General features: G+C 46.0%; 1 protein-coding gene across 2 annotated transcripts; it reads left to right on the top strand.

Moving 5' to 3' along the window:
- The first annotated feature begins 116 nt into the window (after positions 1 to 116).
- LOC141075000 (mediator of RNA polymerase II transcription subunit 28-like) lies at positions 117 to 15,529 on the top strand. 2 transcript variants are annotated; one of them, XM_073562321.1, is made up of 4 exons: positions 117 to 577; positions 6,114 to 6,180; positions 8,368 to 8,480; positions 15,241 to 15,529. In XM_073562321.1, the coding sequence occupies exons 1-4, from the start codon at positions 425 to 427 to the stop codon at positions 15,436 to 15,438; spliced, it is 531 nt and encodes a 176-aa protein (XP_073418422.1). In that variant the 5' UTR covers positions 117 to 424; the 3' UTR covers positions 15,439 to 15,529. The 2 variants fall into 2 exon arrangements, 1 of the variants encoding a protein (XP_073418422.1); XR_012227255.1 differs by lacking the exon at positions 15,241 to 15,529 and adding an exon at positions 3,574 to 3,700 and having other exon boundaries at positions 440 to 577; positions 8,368 to 8,388.
- The last annotated feature ends 3,831 nt before the right edge of the window (positions 15,530 to 19,360 follow it).

Genomic DNA, 19,360 nt, shown 5'->3' with positions numbered 1-19,360 from the left:
GTTCTTTGACCCCTAAAAAAAAGGAAAGGAAAAAAGTTCTGGCTGTTACATCTATGACTGTAGAGCAGTGACTGTCATCTTCTGCTCATGCGCACAAGTGCAGGCCGGGACGGTCCAGCCCTGTATCCATGACTCCCCACCAGTCTGAGCCGCTCGGGCCCTGCTCTCGTTTCCCTGTGCTATGGCGCCATCTGGTGGCTAAAAAAAAAACACGGCTGTAGCTGTTATTCCACGCTTTGCCGCTGTGTGGCGATTCCCAGCTCCGGACATACTTTGTTGTTGGGAAGCACATTCTCTTCCGAAAATAAAGCATTAAAAAAAATCAGTTACCAAATCAATGATGGCGGCGTAGGGCGCATGCCAGTAGTGGTTGTGCAGGAAGACGTCCGGTGACGTCAGTAGCCCTGTTCTGTTCTTCTGTCTCATGGCGTCTTCTCTCAGCGGGATGTTCTCCGGGCAGCCTCCCGGGCCTCCGCCGCCCATGCAGCCTGGAGCAGGGCCTGGCCTGATGTCCACTCCTCCCGGGGCGAAGAACACCAACAGCACCCTGGTGGACGAGCTGGAGTCCTCGTTCGAGGTAGGAACGTGCAGACTGGAAACTGGGGCCGTCCGACTACAACTCCCAGCATTCCCTGATGACGTCAACATGCTGGGAGTTGTAGTTCCACAGCAGCTGCACAGTCTGCACTGCAGATGATGGAGGAGGGACAGGTGTATATTAGTAGTCTGCAGCCTCACTACAAGTCCCAGCATGCACACAGGACACTGGTTCTTCTCTCCCCCAGCTCTGGAGCACTGCAGCCCCCCCCCCCCCCCCAACAGCTCTGGAGCACTGCAGCCCCCCCCCCCAGCAGCTCTGGAGCACTGCAGCCCCCCCCCCAGCAGCTCTGGAGCACTACAGCCCCCCCCCCAGCTCTGGAGCACTGCAGTCCCCCCCCCCCCCCCCCAGCAGCTCTGGAGCACTGCAGCCCCCAGCAGCTCTGGAGCACTGCAGCCCCCAGCAGCTCTGGAGCACTGCAGCCCCCCCCCCCCAAGCTCTGGAGCTGTATACCTAACATCTTGGTCTGAGGGAAGAGATGATTTGTATTTTGCCTCCTCTATGGCAGACCCCGCTGACTTCTGTAACGGCGGCTCCGGTGTATTACCGGGGAGTTAGATGGAGGGGTCTGCAGGCCGCCATGTCGGGAACACCGGGGTCTATGCACCACAATAACCAGCATTCCCTCTGTTCTAAGGGTGTGCTCACATTTCGCTCTGTCACCGTTCCTTGTCCCTGTTGGGGCTTATGTCCGAACCTCCCCGAAAAACGGGTTTCGGACGCATGAGCTGACGGGGCCATAGACTATAATGGTGGTGACAGGGCGAGCGTGGGCTCTGACGTGCGTCATTTTCAGGTGTATGTGACTACTGGAGGCGGACGCTCGGACAGAGGAGACTGTGTCTAGTAGGTGTACACGCCCGAAAATGATGGACGTTCGAGCCCATGCTCGCTCTGTCAGCACCATTGTAGTCTATGGCCCTGTTGGCGAATATGTCCGAATCCTGTTTTGTGGGGGACGGTGAAGTAACCATCGACAGCGCCGCTGACCGGGGGGATAGACGCAATGTGAAGGCACCCTAAGGTATGTTCACACTGAGTGAAAAACAATTGGAAAACTTCCTATTCATTTCTATGGGAAATCCTCTGTGCTGTTCATATGATGAGGGTTTTCCTTTTACAGTAGCTGCTGTTTTCATTTCTATGTCATGAATTGATAGGACACATGAAGATTAGACACGTTGTAATACATCAGAGAAATCTGCTTCTTTCTTATTCTCAAAATCCCATTACTGAGACAGGAGAAGACAGTTCACTGTAGAGAGGAGGGGGGAGGAGCTCTGCCTTTAGCTCCTCCTCCATCATCTACATAGAATCTTAAAGGCACCAACTGTCTTCCGTCTCATTAATGTAACAATGAATTCCGATTTTAACCAAGAATTGATTATTTTTAAAGTGATCAGTCCAGGAGGAGAAGAAATCAGATTTCTCTGAAAACATAGTTGTTGGACTTGTTTCCACTCAAGAAAGTATTGTGTGAACGTGTCCTAATGGTTTCCAGTGGTTTGTTAGGGTGATGCTGGGTGCGGCCACACAGAGACTTTTTCCATCACACAAGTTGGCGCAGTCTGAGATCGGTTACTGACTTAGGATAAAAGCCAAACCAGAATCTGTTTGCTGACACATGTTTGGAAGGTGTAACTCCTCCTCAGTGCAAAGCATGAGATCTGATTTGGTGTATGAGAGGCATCTGACTTGGATCTACGGGGTAACAATCTCCATGTTTAGAGTGACATGTCTAGAATGCCAGTGTAAGGAGACTTAAAGGCCATACAATGCTCCTGGGAGGTATGTCACTCTCCACAAAGAGAGATGCCACCCTTTAGACCTCAGTCAGAGGCCTCTCCATACAGCAAAATTAGATCTCATGCTTTGCACTGAGGAGGGGTAATATCTCAAAACACGTCTGCAAGTTGAGATTTTGGTTTGACTTTTATCCAAAGTCATATGGCAAGGCTCGTTAAAGGGTCGATAATTAATTTTAGGATCGCTACTTCCAGTAGATGGCGCTAGAGTTCAAGTCCTCTTACTCTCTGAAGAGACAATTTGCATATTTAATTTCCCAGAGGAGCATTGTATGGCCTATAAGCCTCCTTACCCTGGCATGTCGCTCTCCAGGAGGAGAAACAGGGCACTTACATGTAAGTGCAGCCAATTTACATCTATGGTGTCTAACCTGTTAGGAAATCACAACTCTCTGCATGTGAAGATCAGCTCTCCACCCTCCTGTCAAAATCATGGGCGGACATACCGCCGGTTCAACCTGTGCAACTGCACAGGGGCCCAGAGCCTACAGGGGGCCCTGCCAGGCAGCTAATGAGGAGGGCAATTTGGCCGGTTTCTCCGGGCCCGAGGGGCAATGATATGATGGGGTGATGGGGAGAAGGCCGTGATGGGGAGAGGGCAATTATGGGATGGTGGGGAAAAATGAAATGATGATGGGGTGGTGGGGGAGAATGCAATGATGGTGGTGGAAAGGGCAATGAATGGGGGAGGTGGAGGTGGTGGAATGGGCAATGATGGGAGTGGTGGGGGAGAAAGCCAAAATAGTGGTGGGGGAGAAGAAAATGATGGAGGTGGTGAAGAGGGCAATGATGGCTTGGGGGAGAGGACAATAATGAGATGTGAGGGGAGGAGAACAATGAGGCGTGTGGGGGAATGGGATGGGAGGAAGGGGGACTTATAATTGCCTTAGGAACAGGGGGAGGTGGAGGAAGACATTATTATTATTACTTACTATGTCTAACACAGTCCCTAATTATATAGTGTACTCACTAATTCTGTATAACATCATCCTTAGTTACATAGTTTCCTCTCTTATTATGTATAACACCGTCCCTTATTACGTACCATCCTCTCTAGTTATATATGGTGCCGTCCCTTATTATATACCTTCCTCTGCTGTTATGTACAGTGCTGTCTCTTACATAGTGTATTCTTGCCCTCTTTTATTACATAGTCCCCTCTCTTTTTAGATATAAAATGACTGCTGATCGAGGAGCCGGTGACCAGGCTACCAGTCCATCAGCAAATCCATTAGAAAAGAAGCTTTCCCATGCTCCATCAGCCATCATTGCATTATACAGCTAACAAGACAGGACGGTAAGTAATAAAAAACAGGGCTCTATATAATTCAAAATGCAAGGGACCGTACTGTACATAAACGAGAGGGCACACTGTAAGGGACAGCAATATACATAATAAAGGAGATTATGTAATATATATACATGTATGTGTGTGTGGCTATATACACACGTAGCTTTGACGCCATAAAAGGAGGGGGGCCCAGACACATTTCTTGCACAGGGGCCCCAAGCTGTCAGTGTCCGCCCCTGGTCAAGATCACACCTCACCACTTGTACGCTTGACCCACTCCCGTCCCACCTCATCCCTAACCTTGCCACAGTCTTCATCCCAACTCTAACACACCTCTTCAACCTTTCACTTACAAATGGTGTCTTTCCCTCTTAATGTGTACAAACTGTAAAGCGCTGCGTAATATGTTAGCGCTATATAAAAATAAAGATTATTATCCTTTAAACATGCCTCAATCACACCCATCCTCAAAAAGCCCTCCCTCGACCCATCCTCTGTGTCTAACTATCGCCCGATATCTCTTCTCCCTTATGCCTCAAAACTACTGGAACAGCATGTATATCTTGAACTGTCCTCCCACCTCTCCTCCTGTTCCCTATGTGATCGGTTACAATCTGGCTTCCGACCACATCACTCAACTGAAACTGCCCTAACTAAAGTCACCAAGGACCTACTAACCGCCAAGAGCAAGCGACACTACTCTGTCCTCCTTCTCCCGGACCTGTCTTTCTCCTTTGACACCGTGGACCACTCTCTCCTGCTACAAATTCTCTCATCTCTTGGCATCACAGGCTTGGCCCTATCCTCGATCTCATCATACCTAACAGACCGAACATTTAGTGTCTCCCTCTCACACACCACCTCCTCACCGCGCCTCCTGTCTGTTGGTGTTCAAGGCTCAGTTCTAGGACCCCTACTCTTCTCCATCTACACCTTCAGCCTGGGACAGCTCATAGAATCCCACGGTTTGCAGTATCACCTGTACGCCAATGACACGCAGATCTACCTATCTGGACCTGACCTGACCTCACCTCCTTACTGACCAAAATCCCACAATGTCTGTCTGCTGTTTCAGCCTTCTTTTCTGCTCGCTTTCTCAAAGTGAACATGGACAAAACAGAATTCATCATCTTTCCCCCATCAAACTCTACTCCTACACCAGACCTATCCATCATTGTCAATGGCTGCTCGCTTTCCCCAGTCCCGCATGCTCTGTGCCTTGGGGTCTTCCTCAACTCTGCCCTCTCTTTCAAACCACATATCTAAGCCCTTACCTCCTCATGCCGCCTCAAACTCAATTATTTCCCGGATCCGCGCATTCCTCAACCATGAAACCACAAAAACACTAGTGCATGCCCTTATCTCCTGCCTCGACTACTGCAACCCCCTACTCTCTGGCCTCCCCTCCAGCACTCTGGCACCACTCCAATCCATCCTGCACTCTGCTGCCCGACTAATCCACCTGTCTCCCCGTTATTCCCCAGGCCCTTCAATAGCTTCCTATTGCCCAGAGGCTCCAGTTCAAAACCCTAACCATAACATACAAAGCCACCCACAACCTGTCTCCCCCATACATCTGTCACATGGTCTCCCGGTACCTAATCGCACGCAACCTTCGATCATCTCAAGATCTCCTCCTCTACTCCCCCGGTATCTTTTTCCCACCACAACCACATACAAGACTTCTCCTGTGCTTCCCCCATACTCTGTAACGCTCTGCCGCAACACATCAGACTCTCACCAACAACGGAAACCTTCAAGAAGAAACTGAAGATCCACCTGTTCCGACACACAACCAGCACGACCTGCTCTACCCTCTCCTACTGTATCCTCACCCATCCCTGTAGACTGTGAGCCATCGCGGGCAGGGTCCCCTCTCCTTATGTACTTGTGTGTCCCTTGTCTTACAAATGTTTGTTATACTTGTCTATATTTCTCATTTCACATGTAAAGTGCCTTGGAATAAATGGTGCTATATAAATGTATATTAATAATGTGTTAGGGCGTGCTGGGAGTTGTAGTTTTGTAACAGCTGGAAATCACTGAAATACGGAAGAAATTGTTAGTGTTTCCAGTACCCGGCGCATTGGGACAACGTCTGGTCTGTGCGCCCTGAGCTATACACAGCATCCCTTACTACAATGTTTCTACTTTAGGGGTGTTTCACCCCAATCCTTCCCTGACTGCCCGGCCGTGCATGGAGATCAGACATGTCCCGTCCTCTTCTGGGTGCTTGCAGGGCAGCCATGTTCCTGCCCACTGTCAGTTTCATGGTTTTCCGCAGCTTGTTGGAGATGGCAGCTGTCACTCAAACTTGCTCCACAGAGAAGGACTTCTAGTCGGGGCAACGCTGTAACATGGCCGCCTCAGAAATGGTATAATCCATTGTAGATGTAATTCGTTTTCCTCTCTATTACAGGCTTGCTTTGCTTCTCTCGTGAGCCAGGACTATGTGAACGGCACAGACCAGGAGGAGATCCGCACAGGTAACATACGCCGAGATGCTGAGTCTCTGTCGTTTATAGGGATTTTACTTCTTTTACCAAATTTATCCAAATAGCTCTCCATACAAACCAGGTGATGGCACCATGGCTCAGAGGTCGTTATTACTCATTATTACCTTTTTTGATGCTGCTTTGGCTTTTGTTGTCTAAATTACATAGTGGGGAAAAAAGTATTTAGTCAGCCACCAATTGTTCAAGTTCTCCCACTTAAAATGATGAGAGGCCTGTAATTGACATAATAGGTAGACCACAACTATGAGAGTCAAAATGAGAAAACAAATCCAGAAAATCACTTTGTCTGATTTGGCAAGAATTATTTTTCAAATTAAGGAGGAAAATAAGTATTTGGTCATCTAAAAACATGCAAGATTTCTGGCTCTCATAGACCTGTAACTTCTTCTTTAAGAGGCTCCTCAGTCCTCAACTCATTACCTGTAGTAATGGCACCTGTTTGAACTTATCAGTATAAAAGTCACCTGTCCACAACCTCAAACAGTCACACTCCAAACTCCACTATGGTGAAGACCAAAGAGCTGTCGAAGGACACCAGAAACACAATTGTAGCCCTGCACCAGGCTGGGAAGACTGAATCTGCAATAGGCAAGCAGCTTGGTGTGATGAAATTAACTGTGGGAGCAATAATAAGAAAATGGAAGTCATAAAAGACCACTGATGATCTCCCTCGATCTGGGGCTCCACGCAAGATGTCACACCATGGGGTCAAAATGATCACAAGAACGGTGAGCAAAAACCCAGAACCACAAGGGGGGACCTAGTGAATGACCTGCATAGAAATGGGACTGCCGTAACAAAGGCTACTTTCAGTAACGCACTATACCGCCAGGGACTGAGATCCTCCAGTGCCAGACGTGTCCCCCTGCTTAAGCCAGTACATGTCCGGGGCCGTCTGAAGTTTGTTAAAGAGCATTTGGTTTATCCAGAAGAGTATTGGGAGAATGTCATATGGTCTGATGAAACCAAAGTAGAACTGTTTGGTAGAAACAAAACTCGTCGTGTTTGGAGGAGACAGAATGCGGAGTTGCATACAAAGAACACCATACCTACTGTGAAGCATGGGGATGGCAACATCATGCTTTGGGGCTGTTTCTCTGCCAAGGGACCAGGACGACTGATCCGTGTACACGAAAGAATGAATGGGGCCCATGTATCGTGAGACTTTGAGTGCAAATCTCCTACCATCAGCAAGGGCATTGCAGATGAAACGTGGATGGGTCTTTCAGCATAATGATCCCAACACACACCACCAGGGCAACGAAGGTGTGGCTTCGTAAGAAGCACATGAAGGTCCTGGAGTGACCTAGTCAGTATCCAGGTCTCAACCTCATAGAAAACTTTTGGAGGGATTTGAAAGTCTGTGTTGCCAAGCAACAGGCCCAAAACATCACTGCTCTAGAGGAGATCTGCATGGAGGAATGGGCCAACATACCACCAACAGTGTCGCCAACCTTGTGAAGACTTACTGAAATCGTAATTGGATTTGTTTTCTCATTTTGACTCTCATAGTTGTGGTCTACCTATGATGTCAATTACAGGCCTCTCTCATCTTTTTAAGTGGGAGAACTTGCACAATTGGTGGCTGACTAAATACTTTTTTTCCCTCACTGTATGTGAAGAACTACAGATCCAATGATTCCTCTTCCACCACACAGACATTTCTTATAGTTAAAAAGTAATTACTCACATAACACAGCTCCGGTACTGAAACTGTTCAGTCTGCTGCCCAGCTTGAGAAACACAATCCATTAAGAGACATGGAGGCTGAGGAGAGATGTGGGATCAGTGGAAATGAGAGGTTTATGATGTGTGACGGCCTGTACTCGATGGTGGGGAGATTACAGCGTACTGGACGTAATACAAGGAGGGAATAAATGCCAGGAGCGTGGAAATGTGACTGCATTTGTGAGAGAATTTAGATAAATCACCATAAACTCATGTGAGCTCCATTTTATACTTTTTTTTTTTTTCTGAAAGTGTCCGTTATTCCAGATAGGCACAGAGACGTAGCAGACGGTCCCCTTACTGCTGAAATGTTTTGAAAGCGCTTTACTGCAAATGTCTGTCTACAGCCCCAGCCCAGGGGTCCATGCTGCGTCTGTTATGTGGTAGCACCAGTCTGAAACGTTCCCGGTCTTCTTCTCTCCTCCTCAGGTGTTGAACAGTGTATTCAGAAGTTCCTGGATGTGGCCAGACAAACAGAATGTTTCTTCCTACAGAAGAGATTGCAGCTGTCTGTCCAGAAGCCGGAGCAGGTTATTAAGGAGGTGAATATCCTACTGTGAGGACCATGTCATCTCCTCACTACTCCTAAGGATGATGTCTCCATAGCAAACTGGCTTATCTCAAAGAGGTCTCCAGGACTTAAACCCCATACACATTTGATTAATGTCAGCTGAGCCCACTGATATCTCCAGGATTGTCCCACAGTCTGTGTCTGGAATTCCTCTGACAGTTTGTTGGGGGGGCATAATGAAATGGAAGGTCTGATTTTTGGCCTGCCGATCGCATTGTCTCCCTGAGATAATCTGCAGCCAGACGTGCCAGGCGATGGCTCCCTCATAGAAAACGCGGGACGCGCGCCTCTTGTGTATGAGAGAGGCGGCTGGAATGTCTGCCATCTGAATGATTGCTCAAAAAGAGACTGTTGGCGCTGAAGACTGTTCCAACCATGAACAGGCGCTTGGTGCACCATTGGTGTGGCCAAACAGTTCAGTGCACCTTTTCACATACTTGTTTTCACTTTTATCAGCGCCCTTTTACTGACTTTATAAAGCCAGAGCTGTCAATCAAAATAGAGGGGGTGAAGATGGGGGAAAACAAGCAGGTGGGAAACTGCACGGGACTGTTTGCCACATCAGAATAGTCATTCTCTGCTGACAGATTCCCTTTAAACATTCATGACCTGTCCTTAGGGCCCGTACTGATTAGTGCTATGAAAGGGCCAAAGCTGCAGCCCCATTCACCGCCACACTTGTATGTACAGGGCTGCAATAAGGCAGTTGTGCCACTAAGTCTGAGTTCACACGTGGCGTTTTTTTCGCGTTTCCGCGGCGGTTTTAACCGCTCGATTTTGCCGCGAAAACGCGAAAAATAAGCATCCCATGCATTCCTATGGGATTCCGCAATGCTGTACTAATGCTGCGGTTTTTACCGCGGCGGAATCGCTTCGTGGTAAAAACCGCAGCATGCTCATTAATTTGCGGAATCGCGGCGATCCCGCACCCATAGGAATGCATTGTTCCGTTTACTTTCCGCATGTGGCTGTGCACACCATGCGGAAAGTAAGCAGAGCATTTGCGGATGGTACCCACGGTCCAGAGGAGAGGAGACTGTCCTGTAAAAAATAGAATTTAAAAATAAAAAATATTGTTATTCTTACCTTCCGGCGTCCCGCGCAGTCTTCCCGCTTCTCTTCACGCTCTCGTTCCCAGTAATCCTTTGCGAAAATGCCCACGATGGCGTCCGCTCTCGCGGGATCGCGAAGTCTCGCGGTCATTCGCGCGACGTCATCGCGAATTACCGCGAGACGTCACGATCCCGCGAGAACTGACGTCATCGCGGGCATTTTCGCAAAGGATTACTGGGAACGGATGCGCGGGACGTCGGAGGGTAAGAATAACACCATTTTTTATTTTTTTTTTTACATTTTATCTTTTACTACTGATGCTGCATAGGCGGCCTCAGTAGTAAAAAGTTGGTCACACTTGTCAAACACTGTTTGATGAGTGTGCCCAACCTGTCAATCAGTTCTCCAAGCGATGCTACAGATCGCTTGGAGAACGCTAGCACTTTGCAAGCTAATTACGCTTGCAAAATGCTAGTTTTTCCGCGGGAAAATCGCGGGAATTTAAAATGCGATTTTTCCCGTGGACTGGAATTCCGGAATTCTCGCGGTAATTTCCACAAGAGTTCCGGTACGTGTGCACTTAGCCTTACAGGCATAACACGCTATATAAGACATGTGCGGCCCCATCCAGCCCTGCCCAAGAAATAAAACCGTATATCACTTTACCTGGAGGGTTATCTATCTACCTGTGTACCCTAACAGACCTTACTGTAAGACAACATGGTCGCTCAGGTGGCAATAGTATCCATTGTAAGGCTGATGGAGCGCTGTGGGGGAACTAAAGGTTATGTCCACACTTTGCATGTTTGTGGCTGATGTCCCGTGTGGATTTGCATGTGGAAATCCAGAACGTAATACAGTACCAGCTAACTGACATGATAAATCTCATTTATACAGTTAGGTCCATATATATTTGGACAGAGACAACATTTTTCTAATTTTGGTTCTAGACATTACCACAATGAATTTTAAACAAAACAATTCAGATGCAGTTGAAGTTCAGACTTTCAGCTTTCATTTGAGGGTATCCACATTAAAATTGGATGAAGGGTTTAGGAGTTTCAGCTCCTTAACATGTGCCACCCTGTTTTTAAAGGGACCAAAAGTAATTGGACAGATTAAATAATTGTAAATAAAATGTTCATTTCTAGTACTTGGTTGAAAACGCTTTGTTGGCAATGACTGCCTGAAGTCTTGAACTCATGGACATCACCAGACGCTGTGTTTCCTCCTCTTTGATGCTCTGCCAGGCCTTCACTGCGGTGGTTTTCAGTTGCTGTTTGTTTGTGGGCCTTTCTGTCTGAAGTTTAGTCTTTAACAAGTGAAATGCATGCTCAATTGGGTTGAGATCAGGTGACTGACTTGGACATTCAAGAATATTCCACTTCTTTGCTTTAATAAACTCCTGGGTTGCTTTGGCTTTATGTTTTGGGTCATTGTCCATCTGTAGTATGAAACGACGACCAATCAGTTTGGCTGCATTTGGCTGGATCTGAGCACACAGTATGGCTCTGAATACCTCAGAATTCATTCGGCTGCTTCTGTCCTGTGTCACATCATCAATAAACACTAGTGACCCAGTGCCACTGGCAGCCATGCATGCCCAAGCCATCACACTGCCTCCGCCGTGTTTTACAGATGATGTGGTATGCTTTGGATCATGAGCTGTACCACGCCTTCGCCATACTTTTCTCTTTCCATCATTCTGGTAGAGGTTGATCTTGGTTTCATCTATCCAAAGAATGTTCTTCCAGAACTGTGCTGGCTTTTTTAGATGTTTTTTAGCAAAGTCCAGTCTAGCCTTTTTATCCTTGATGCTTATGAGTGGCTTGCACCGTGCAGTGAACCCTCTGTATTTACTTTCATGCAGTCTTCTCTTTATGGTAGATTTGGATATTGATACGCCTACCTCCTGGAGAGTGTTGGTCACTTGGTTGGCCGTTGTGAAGGGGTTTCTCTTCACTATAGAGACTATTCTGCGATCATCCACCACTGTTGTCTTCCGTGGGCACCCAGGTCTTTTTGCTTTGATGAGTTCACCAGTGCTTTCTTTCTTTCTCAGGATGTACCAAACTGTAATTTTGCCACTCCTAATGTTATAGCAATTTCTCGGATGGGTTTTTTCTGTTTTTGCAGCTTAAGGATGGCTTGTTTCACCTGCATGGAGAGCTCCTTTGACGCATGTTTCCTTCACAGCAAAACATCCTAAATGCAAGCACCACACCTCAAATCAACTCCAGGCCTTTTATCTGCTTAATTGAGAATGACATAATGAAGGGATTGCCCACAAATGTCCATGAAATAGCCTTGGAGTCAATTGTCCAATTACTTTTGGTCCCTTTAAAAACAGGGTGGCACATGTTAAGGAGCTGAAACTCCTAAACCCTTCATCCAATTTTAATGTGGATACCCTCAAATGAAAGCTGAAAGTCTGAACTTCAACTGCAGCTGAATTGTTTTGTTTAAAATTCATTGTGGTAATGTCTAGAACCAAAATTGGAAAAATGTTGTCTCTGTCCAAATATATATGGACCAAACTGTACGTTGCTGATCATTTTTGTGCAGAAATTGACGCGTTAATCCGTGTTGTGGAATTGTAGATTTCACTTTCTGCAACGCATAGTCTGAAATCTTTTTCAATTTCTCAGCAAAACAGCTCATGTTACATACTGATAAGATGCAGAAGAATCAAATGCAAATCTGCTATTCATGGAGATATCCTACAGGGATTGTCCAGAAGGATTAGAAAACCATGGCTGCTTTATTCCAGAAACAGCTGTCCACGTTAATTTCCACGAAGCTGAGCTGCAGTACCAGACATTCCTGGCTGACAGATATGACACTTTCTAGAAGAAAGTAGTCATGTATTTTAGATCCTAGAAAACCCCTTTAAATATAACCATAGTAGACATCAGGGCTATGGAGTCGGTAAGCCAAACCTGCGACTCTGACTCCTCAATTTCCCTTACACCGACTCCGACTCCTCAATTTCCCTTACACCGACTCCACGACTCCGACTCCCACATATATTGCTTATATTTAAGTGAAAAATTTATTGTAGTACAATGTGAACATCAGACATTTAATCATTTCTATGATCCAATAATCAAGATATTTAGAACATAATATTTATTGGAATACAACTTTAGAACACAAAAAACTGTAATAAATTGTAAATATGTAATACACTGTATACATGTACATGTATACGGTACAGACCAACGTTTGGACACACCACCTCATTCAGAGTTTTCTTTTCATGACTATGAAAATTGTAGATTCATTCTGAAGGCATCAAAACAATGAATTAACACATGTGGAATTATATAAAGTGTGAAAGAACTGAAAATATGTCTTATATTCTAGATTCTTCAAAGTAGCCACCTTTTGCTTTGATTACTGCTTTGCACACTCTTGGCATTCTCTTGATGAGCTTCAAGTGGTAGTCACCAGAAATGGTCTTCCAACAGTCTTGAAGGAGTTCCCAGAGATGCTTAGCACTTGTAGGCCCGTTTTCCTTCACTCACCCCAAACCATCTCGATTGGGTTCAGGTCTGGTGACTGTGGAGGCCAGGTCATCTGGCGTAGCACCCCATCACTCTCCTTCTTGGTCAAATAGCCCTTACACAGCCTGGAGGTGTGTTTGAGGCCGTTGTCCTGTTGAAAAATAAATGATGGTCCAACTAAACACAAACTGGATGGAATAGCATGCCGCTGCAAGATGCTGTGGTAGCCATGCTGGTTCAGTATGCCTTCAATTTTGAATAAATCCCCAAGAGTGTCACCAGCAAAGCACCCCCACACCATCACACCTCCTCCTCCATGCTTCACGGTGGGAACCAGGCATGTAGAGTCCATCCGTTCACCTTTTCTGCGTCGCACAAAGACACGGTGGTTGGAACCAAAGATCTCAAATTTGGACTCATCAGACCAAAGCACAGATTTCCACTGGTCTAATGTCCATTCCTTGTGTTCTCTAGCCCAAACAAGTCTCTTCTTCTTGTTGCCTGTCCTTAGCAGTGGTTTCCTAGCAGCTATTTTACCATGAAGGCCTGCTGCACAAAGTCTCCTCTTAACAATTGTTGTAGAGATGTGTCTGCTGCTAGAACTCTGTGTGGCATTGACCTGGTCTCTAATCTGAGCTGCTGTTAACCTGCGATTTCTGAGGCTGGTGACTCGGATGAACTTATCCTCCGCAGCAGGGGTGACTCTTGGTCTTCCTTTCCTGGGGCGGTCCTCATGTGAGCCAATTTCTTTGTAGCGCTTAATGGTTTTTGCCAATGCACTTGGGGACACTTTCAAAGTTTTCCCAATTTTTCGGACTGGCTAACCTTCATTTCTTAAAGTAATGATGGCCACTCCTTTTTCTTTACTTAGCTGCTTTTTTCTTGCCATAATACAAATTCTAGCAGTCTATTCAGTAGGACTATCAGCTGTGTATCCACCAGACTTCTGCACAACACAACTGATGGTCCCAACCTCATTTATAAGGCAAGAAATCCAACTTATTAAACCTGACAGGGCACACCTGGGAAGTGAAAACCTTTTCCAGTAACTACCTCTTGTAGCTCATCAAGAGAATGCCAAGAGTGTGCAAAGCAGAAATCAAAGCAAAAGGTGGCTACTTTGAAGAACCTAGAAAATAAGACATACAGTATTTTCAGTAGTTTCACACTCTTTTGTTAATTATATAATTCCACATGTGTTAATTCATAGTTTTGATGCCTTCAGAGTGAATCTACAATTTTCATAGTCATGAAAATAAAGAAAACGCTTTGATTGAGAAGGTGTGTCCAAACTTTTGGCCTGTACTGTGTGTGTGTGTATATAATATAAACACACACACTATGACTTATCTCGGCTAAGAGAAACCCTAGACCCTCAGGCTTCATTCACACTATGGGCGTAGCCAGGATCAAACCTAGGGGGGGAGGCAGAATCTCATACTGTTCCGCAGAATTTCATACTGCACACCTCAGCTGCTGCAGAACCTCATACTTCACACCCCTACACTTGAAAATAAAGCCTGCATCTTAAGAAGATGTGGTGATGAATGCAGTCTATTTATTCCAACTATCAGTTGATGTTACTGAAGACGAGCAATGCCTGTCCTGGGCGTCCTTTTGGGCAGCTATGAGATGTACCTGACTGGTGCTAAAAAAAGGAGTGTTAGTCTGTGTGCTATCCAGCTTTCATTCTTTTTGGTACAGATGTGATATGGATAAATGGATATATAGAGCAGATTTCTAATCTACTTTTGCTATTGAAAACATTATCTATGAGCTCGTGATGCGGTTTTTTTAAAAAGCTGATCTGCTTTTGCAACTGAAAAACGTATCCTCAAAAAACGCTGGAAAAACGCTGTGTGTGAATGTAGCCTTAGATCAGGAATAGAACAGCCATTTATAGGACATTTCATAACTTTCCCAAATTCCTATGAAAAAATATTCTGCATTGAACTACTGTACCCAATTTATTATATATTTTAGGAGTCGGAGTCGGTCCATTTTATACCGACTCCAACAAAATGAGCACCGACCACGACTCCGACTCCACAGCCCTGGTAGACATAACAGCAAACCTCCTCCTGCCAGGAAGCATTGTTTGCTGTTTGCCATCATCAAACCCTTGCTACAATATAAATTGCCTTTTTTTTTTTCTACATTTGCTCCTGATAGGATGTGACAGAACTGAGGAGCGAGCTGCAGAGGAAGGAAGCGCTCATTCAGAAGCACCTGGCTAAGCTACGGAGCTGGCAGCAAGGCCTAGAGGAGATTAATGGTCCGCCTAAGAAGCCAAGCGAAATGCCACAAGGGCCTCTGGCATTCCTGGAGCAAGCCTCTGCCAATATCCCTGCGCCAATGAAGCAGACGTGACCTGAAGGACAAATTGTAAAGAATATTTTTGTTTGTTTTTTTTTATACTATATTTTGGAAAGGGGAGTCAATTAAAAAATGCTTCTATAAACTGGTGTATTTCAGTGTTTCTTAATGTTTCCAAGTGTCAGATTCAAAAAAGCTAAAATACTCTGTCCTGCGCAGTAAGTGTCACATGTATGACGGGCAGAGAACTGAGGTGGTGCAAAAATAATAGAAGTGTCCATCTGAGTACATGATAGAGAAAGGAAAGCGTACCTTGCGCAGATCGTAGTAAGAAAAAACAGAGTTTGGGTTGTTTTTTACCTGAGCCTGTTGTGTCAGAGCAGGCACAGCGCTGAGGAATAATGAGGCGATTCTGATTTTCTGTTGCTCCACCTGCTGGACTCTGACATCCAGGCAGAAATCCAAGGAAGGGAGAAAAATCGGGGTTTGGTTCAGTGCTGCCATGGATGATGAGGTGATGTACCACTGGGGTCATTGTATAAAAGCTTTCATCGTTGCTTCGTGTTTCGGAGACGGTCTAGCCCCTTCATCAGGCTGGACTATATACACGATGAATACCCATGATTTTATACGCTCCTATAGAACATATATCAAATGAATCCAACTTGTGATCTGTTGGCAAATTAGCTGACACCCAGACCAGAGGGTGCTACCGTTGAAATAGAAAGAACGGTCTTAGTTGCAACAGATCCTTATAATTGTCCATCTGGAAATGAGAGAACACAATTTCTGCATTAGAATCCAGGCTTGTGCTCACAGGCTCTTGAGTTGTGCAAAGCTGCCGCACATCTGCCTGGTCCTTAACCCCTTTCCGACATTGGGCATAATAATACGCCAATGTCAGACAACCTCCTTTTGATGTGAGCCCACTTCTTTTCCAGCACGTCAGCTGTTTTGAACAGCTGACATGTGCCCAGAACAGCCGTGGTTGGAATCGCGATCCACCCTCGGCTATTAACCCGTTAAATGCCACTGTCAAACTCTTGACAGCGGCATTTAACACGCACTTTCGGCAAGCGAGCCGGAAATCCGCCTATCGGTGACCCCCGTCACGTGATTGCGGGTCACCGATGGGTTGGCATAACTACCATAGGTCTCCGGTAGATATCTATGATTGTCACTGCCGTATTGCTATGAGCGCCGCCCTTAGAGAAAGCTGGCCACCCCGGCGAAATGCACGTCAGTGACTTCATCCCAAGTAGAATATTATCTCAGACTAATGAAGGCACTATTCGTATATCCACCGCCACGCTACTCCCCGTCAGATCTCTGATTGAGACACGGGTAATGAGATTTAGGGACTGGCGGGCTGATATCAATCCTCACATGGTCTCCTGACACGAGACATGAAGAAGAGCGATCTTAATTGCAGCGCAGACGATCCCCGTAGTTAACACCGACAGGTGGATCGGGGATCACCGGCATTCATACTTACTACACTATTGCCAGACGGCGGCACAATTGCCTATCTTCTTTAGTTTGCAGTTGTGCAACTAGCAGAGTGGTTTGAGTTTCAGTGCCGATGATACCCCCAGCCGACACCGATGTACTTCTCTGCCCACAGCTTTACAGTGCCACAATTATGTATCTGCAGGTAATACATAATAATAATTATCCAAGTGCTGCATAATACAAGCCTCTGAATTTAATACAATAACGGGAACGTTTAGGGTGTGACATCAATGATGGCAATCCAACATCAAGCCATTGGATCTTCTTAATGCCCATATTAAATTGAAACCCAGCCTATTATTATAGGATCAGTGGCTGGGATATCATATCATAATTCTGAGACAGTCACTTGGGAACTAGTGATCATAGTGGTGCTTATAAAATAAATACTATGATCCAATGTACATCTTATGATGTATGATAATTTCATTTAAATTTAATTTTAATTTATGATTTATAATAAAGGACAATTTTATTAAAAACTCCCCTTCCCCTATTTCCCCCTTTTCTTCCTTATTTAAGGGTCAAGCCAGGACATGTTGTACAGTGCTGTGAAAATTAATTGGGACAGCATTTTTTTAAGTAAAATCGTAAGTTGGTTACCAGTCAGTGATTCAAACCAGTTTTAACTGCTTTGAGCAGGTGTGAGTGCCAGTTCAAAGCAGTTAAAACTGGTTTGAATCACTGACTGGTAGCCAACTTACGATTTTACTTTAAAAAAATGCTTTGTCCCAATTAATTTGCACAGCACTGTACATGTATTTCTGTCTGAAAGCCAAAGAAATATGGGACTGCTCAGAAGAACAGCATACTTTGATTAAAAAGTTGATTGCAGAGGGTTAAATTTATGAAAAAGTGCAATAATAGGCCATTCAGCTAAAATGATCTCCAGTGCTTTAAAATGGAAAGCCAAACCAGAGAGACGTGAAAGGAAACAGAAGAAAAGCCAGGAGGCAAAGACTCAGCCAATGATCAACTCCCAGATGATCACAGACAGTCTCATGTTACCTGTGAGCACTGTGACAGAAGACGCCTGAGTGAAGCTAATATCTTAGCAAGAAGTTTCTGCAAAGTCCCACTGTTAAAAAAGACATGTAATGAAGCGGATACAGTTTGCCAAAGAACACATCAATTGGCCTAAAGAGAAATGGAGAAACATTTTATGGACTGATGAAAGTAAAATTGTTCTTTTCCAGGACGTTCCTCCTGACAGCACCATGGAGGTTTTCCTCCTCCTGACAGGGACAGGAAAGCACACAAGAGGATAAAAGGCCCCTCTTCACCCCAATTCCCTCAGTGTTTTTCCTGTCTCTGCATGGAGGAATGCACAAGGGGAAGTTTGCTTACCGGATGGGCCCAGGGGGATCATGCAGCTTGTCCAATCCTTCCCCCTGTCAAGGAATCCGGGACTGACACTTCCCTGGGTGGGAGTCCCTCAGCCTCGGAGATCAGTGAGCGGACGAGGCTCCTCAGAAGAGCCGCTTCCTCCCACAGGGAGGCTCTCGGCTCCGATACCGGTCGGCAAGTCATCGCTACTACCGGAAGTTGCGCGGTGGAGAAGGCCGTCGCAATTCCAGTGACGTCAGAGCAAGACGTCGGGGCAAAAGGTCGGTGTGCGTTCCAAAAAGGAACACGGAATTCGGCAAGACAGGTGGTGCCTTCCCTGAATCTCGCAGGGGACAAAATAACAGCAGTGCAATGGAGAATCCGGGCAGGACTGAGCAGGAAGGGGTAAGGGCGCTGTGCGCAATCCGCTGCCTCTGATCACAGCCCCTGACTGGTTCCCTCTTTTGCGCAGAAAAAGACAGAAATCAGATTTCGCACCAGAGAGAAGGAAGATTTTCTAAGGGGTGTTGCTGGACTCCAGTCACAGAACATCTTTCTTGCCAGTAGAGAAACAGAAATCGGTGAGGAGCAGAATGAGAGAGCTCCTGAAAGGTCACGTTTCCATCATATCCACAATGAGAGTTTTGGGCCTCATGATGGCTTGTATCCCCTGTGTTCATTGGGCACAGTTTCACTCGTGCCCTGCAGAGAGAGGTCTTGTCAGCCTGGGATCGACGACAGTCTACCCTTGACAGAAAAACATCCTTATCCCCGGCAGAAAGGAGGTCACTACTTTGGTGGATTCAGCCAGGAAACGTAAAAGTGGGAATTCATTGGATTGCCTCTTCATGGGTGGTAATTACCATGGACTCCAGCAAGTAGCGATGCGGAGAGCACCTGGTAGGAAGTATTCTCCAGGTAGAATGGCCATCGGACATGCGTTCCAGGTCTTCCAACTACAGAGAACTCTACGCTGTGTCGGAATCCCTAAGATTTAATCGAGCACTGTTAAGGGGCCAGCACGTCAAGATTCTGTCGGACAATGTGACGGCGGTGTCCTTCCTGTGTCTCCAGGGGGTCCCAGACATTGAATGCTCCAGGATATGGCAAAAGAGATTTTTTTCATGGGCATAGAAGA

The sequence above is a fragment of the Dendrobates tinctorius genome, unplaced genomic scaffold (assembly GCF_039654945.1).
Source record: "Dendrobates tinctorius isolate UK_male_01 unplaced genomic scaffold, ASM3965494v1 ptg000347l, whole genome shotgun sequence".
NCBI lineage: Eukaryota > Metazoa > Chordata > Amphibia > Anura > Dendrobatidae > Dendrobates > Dendrobates tinctorius.
Note: the sequence above shows the minus strand (reverse complement) of the source record. Positions and strands in the feature narration are given on the sequence as shown.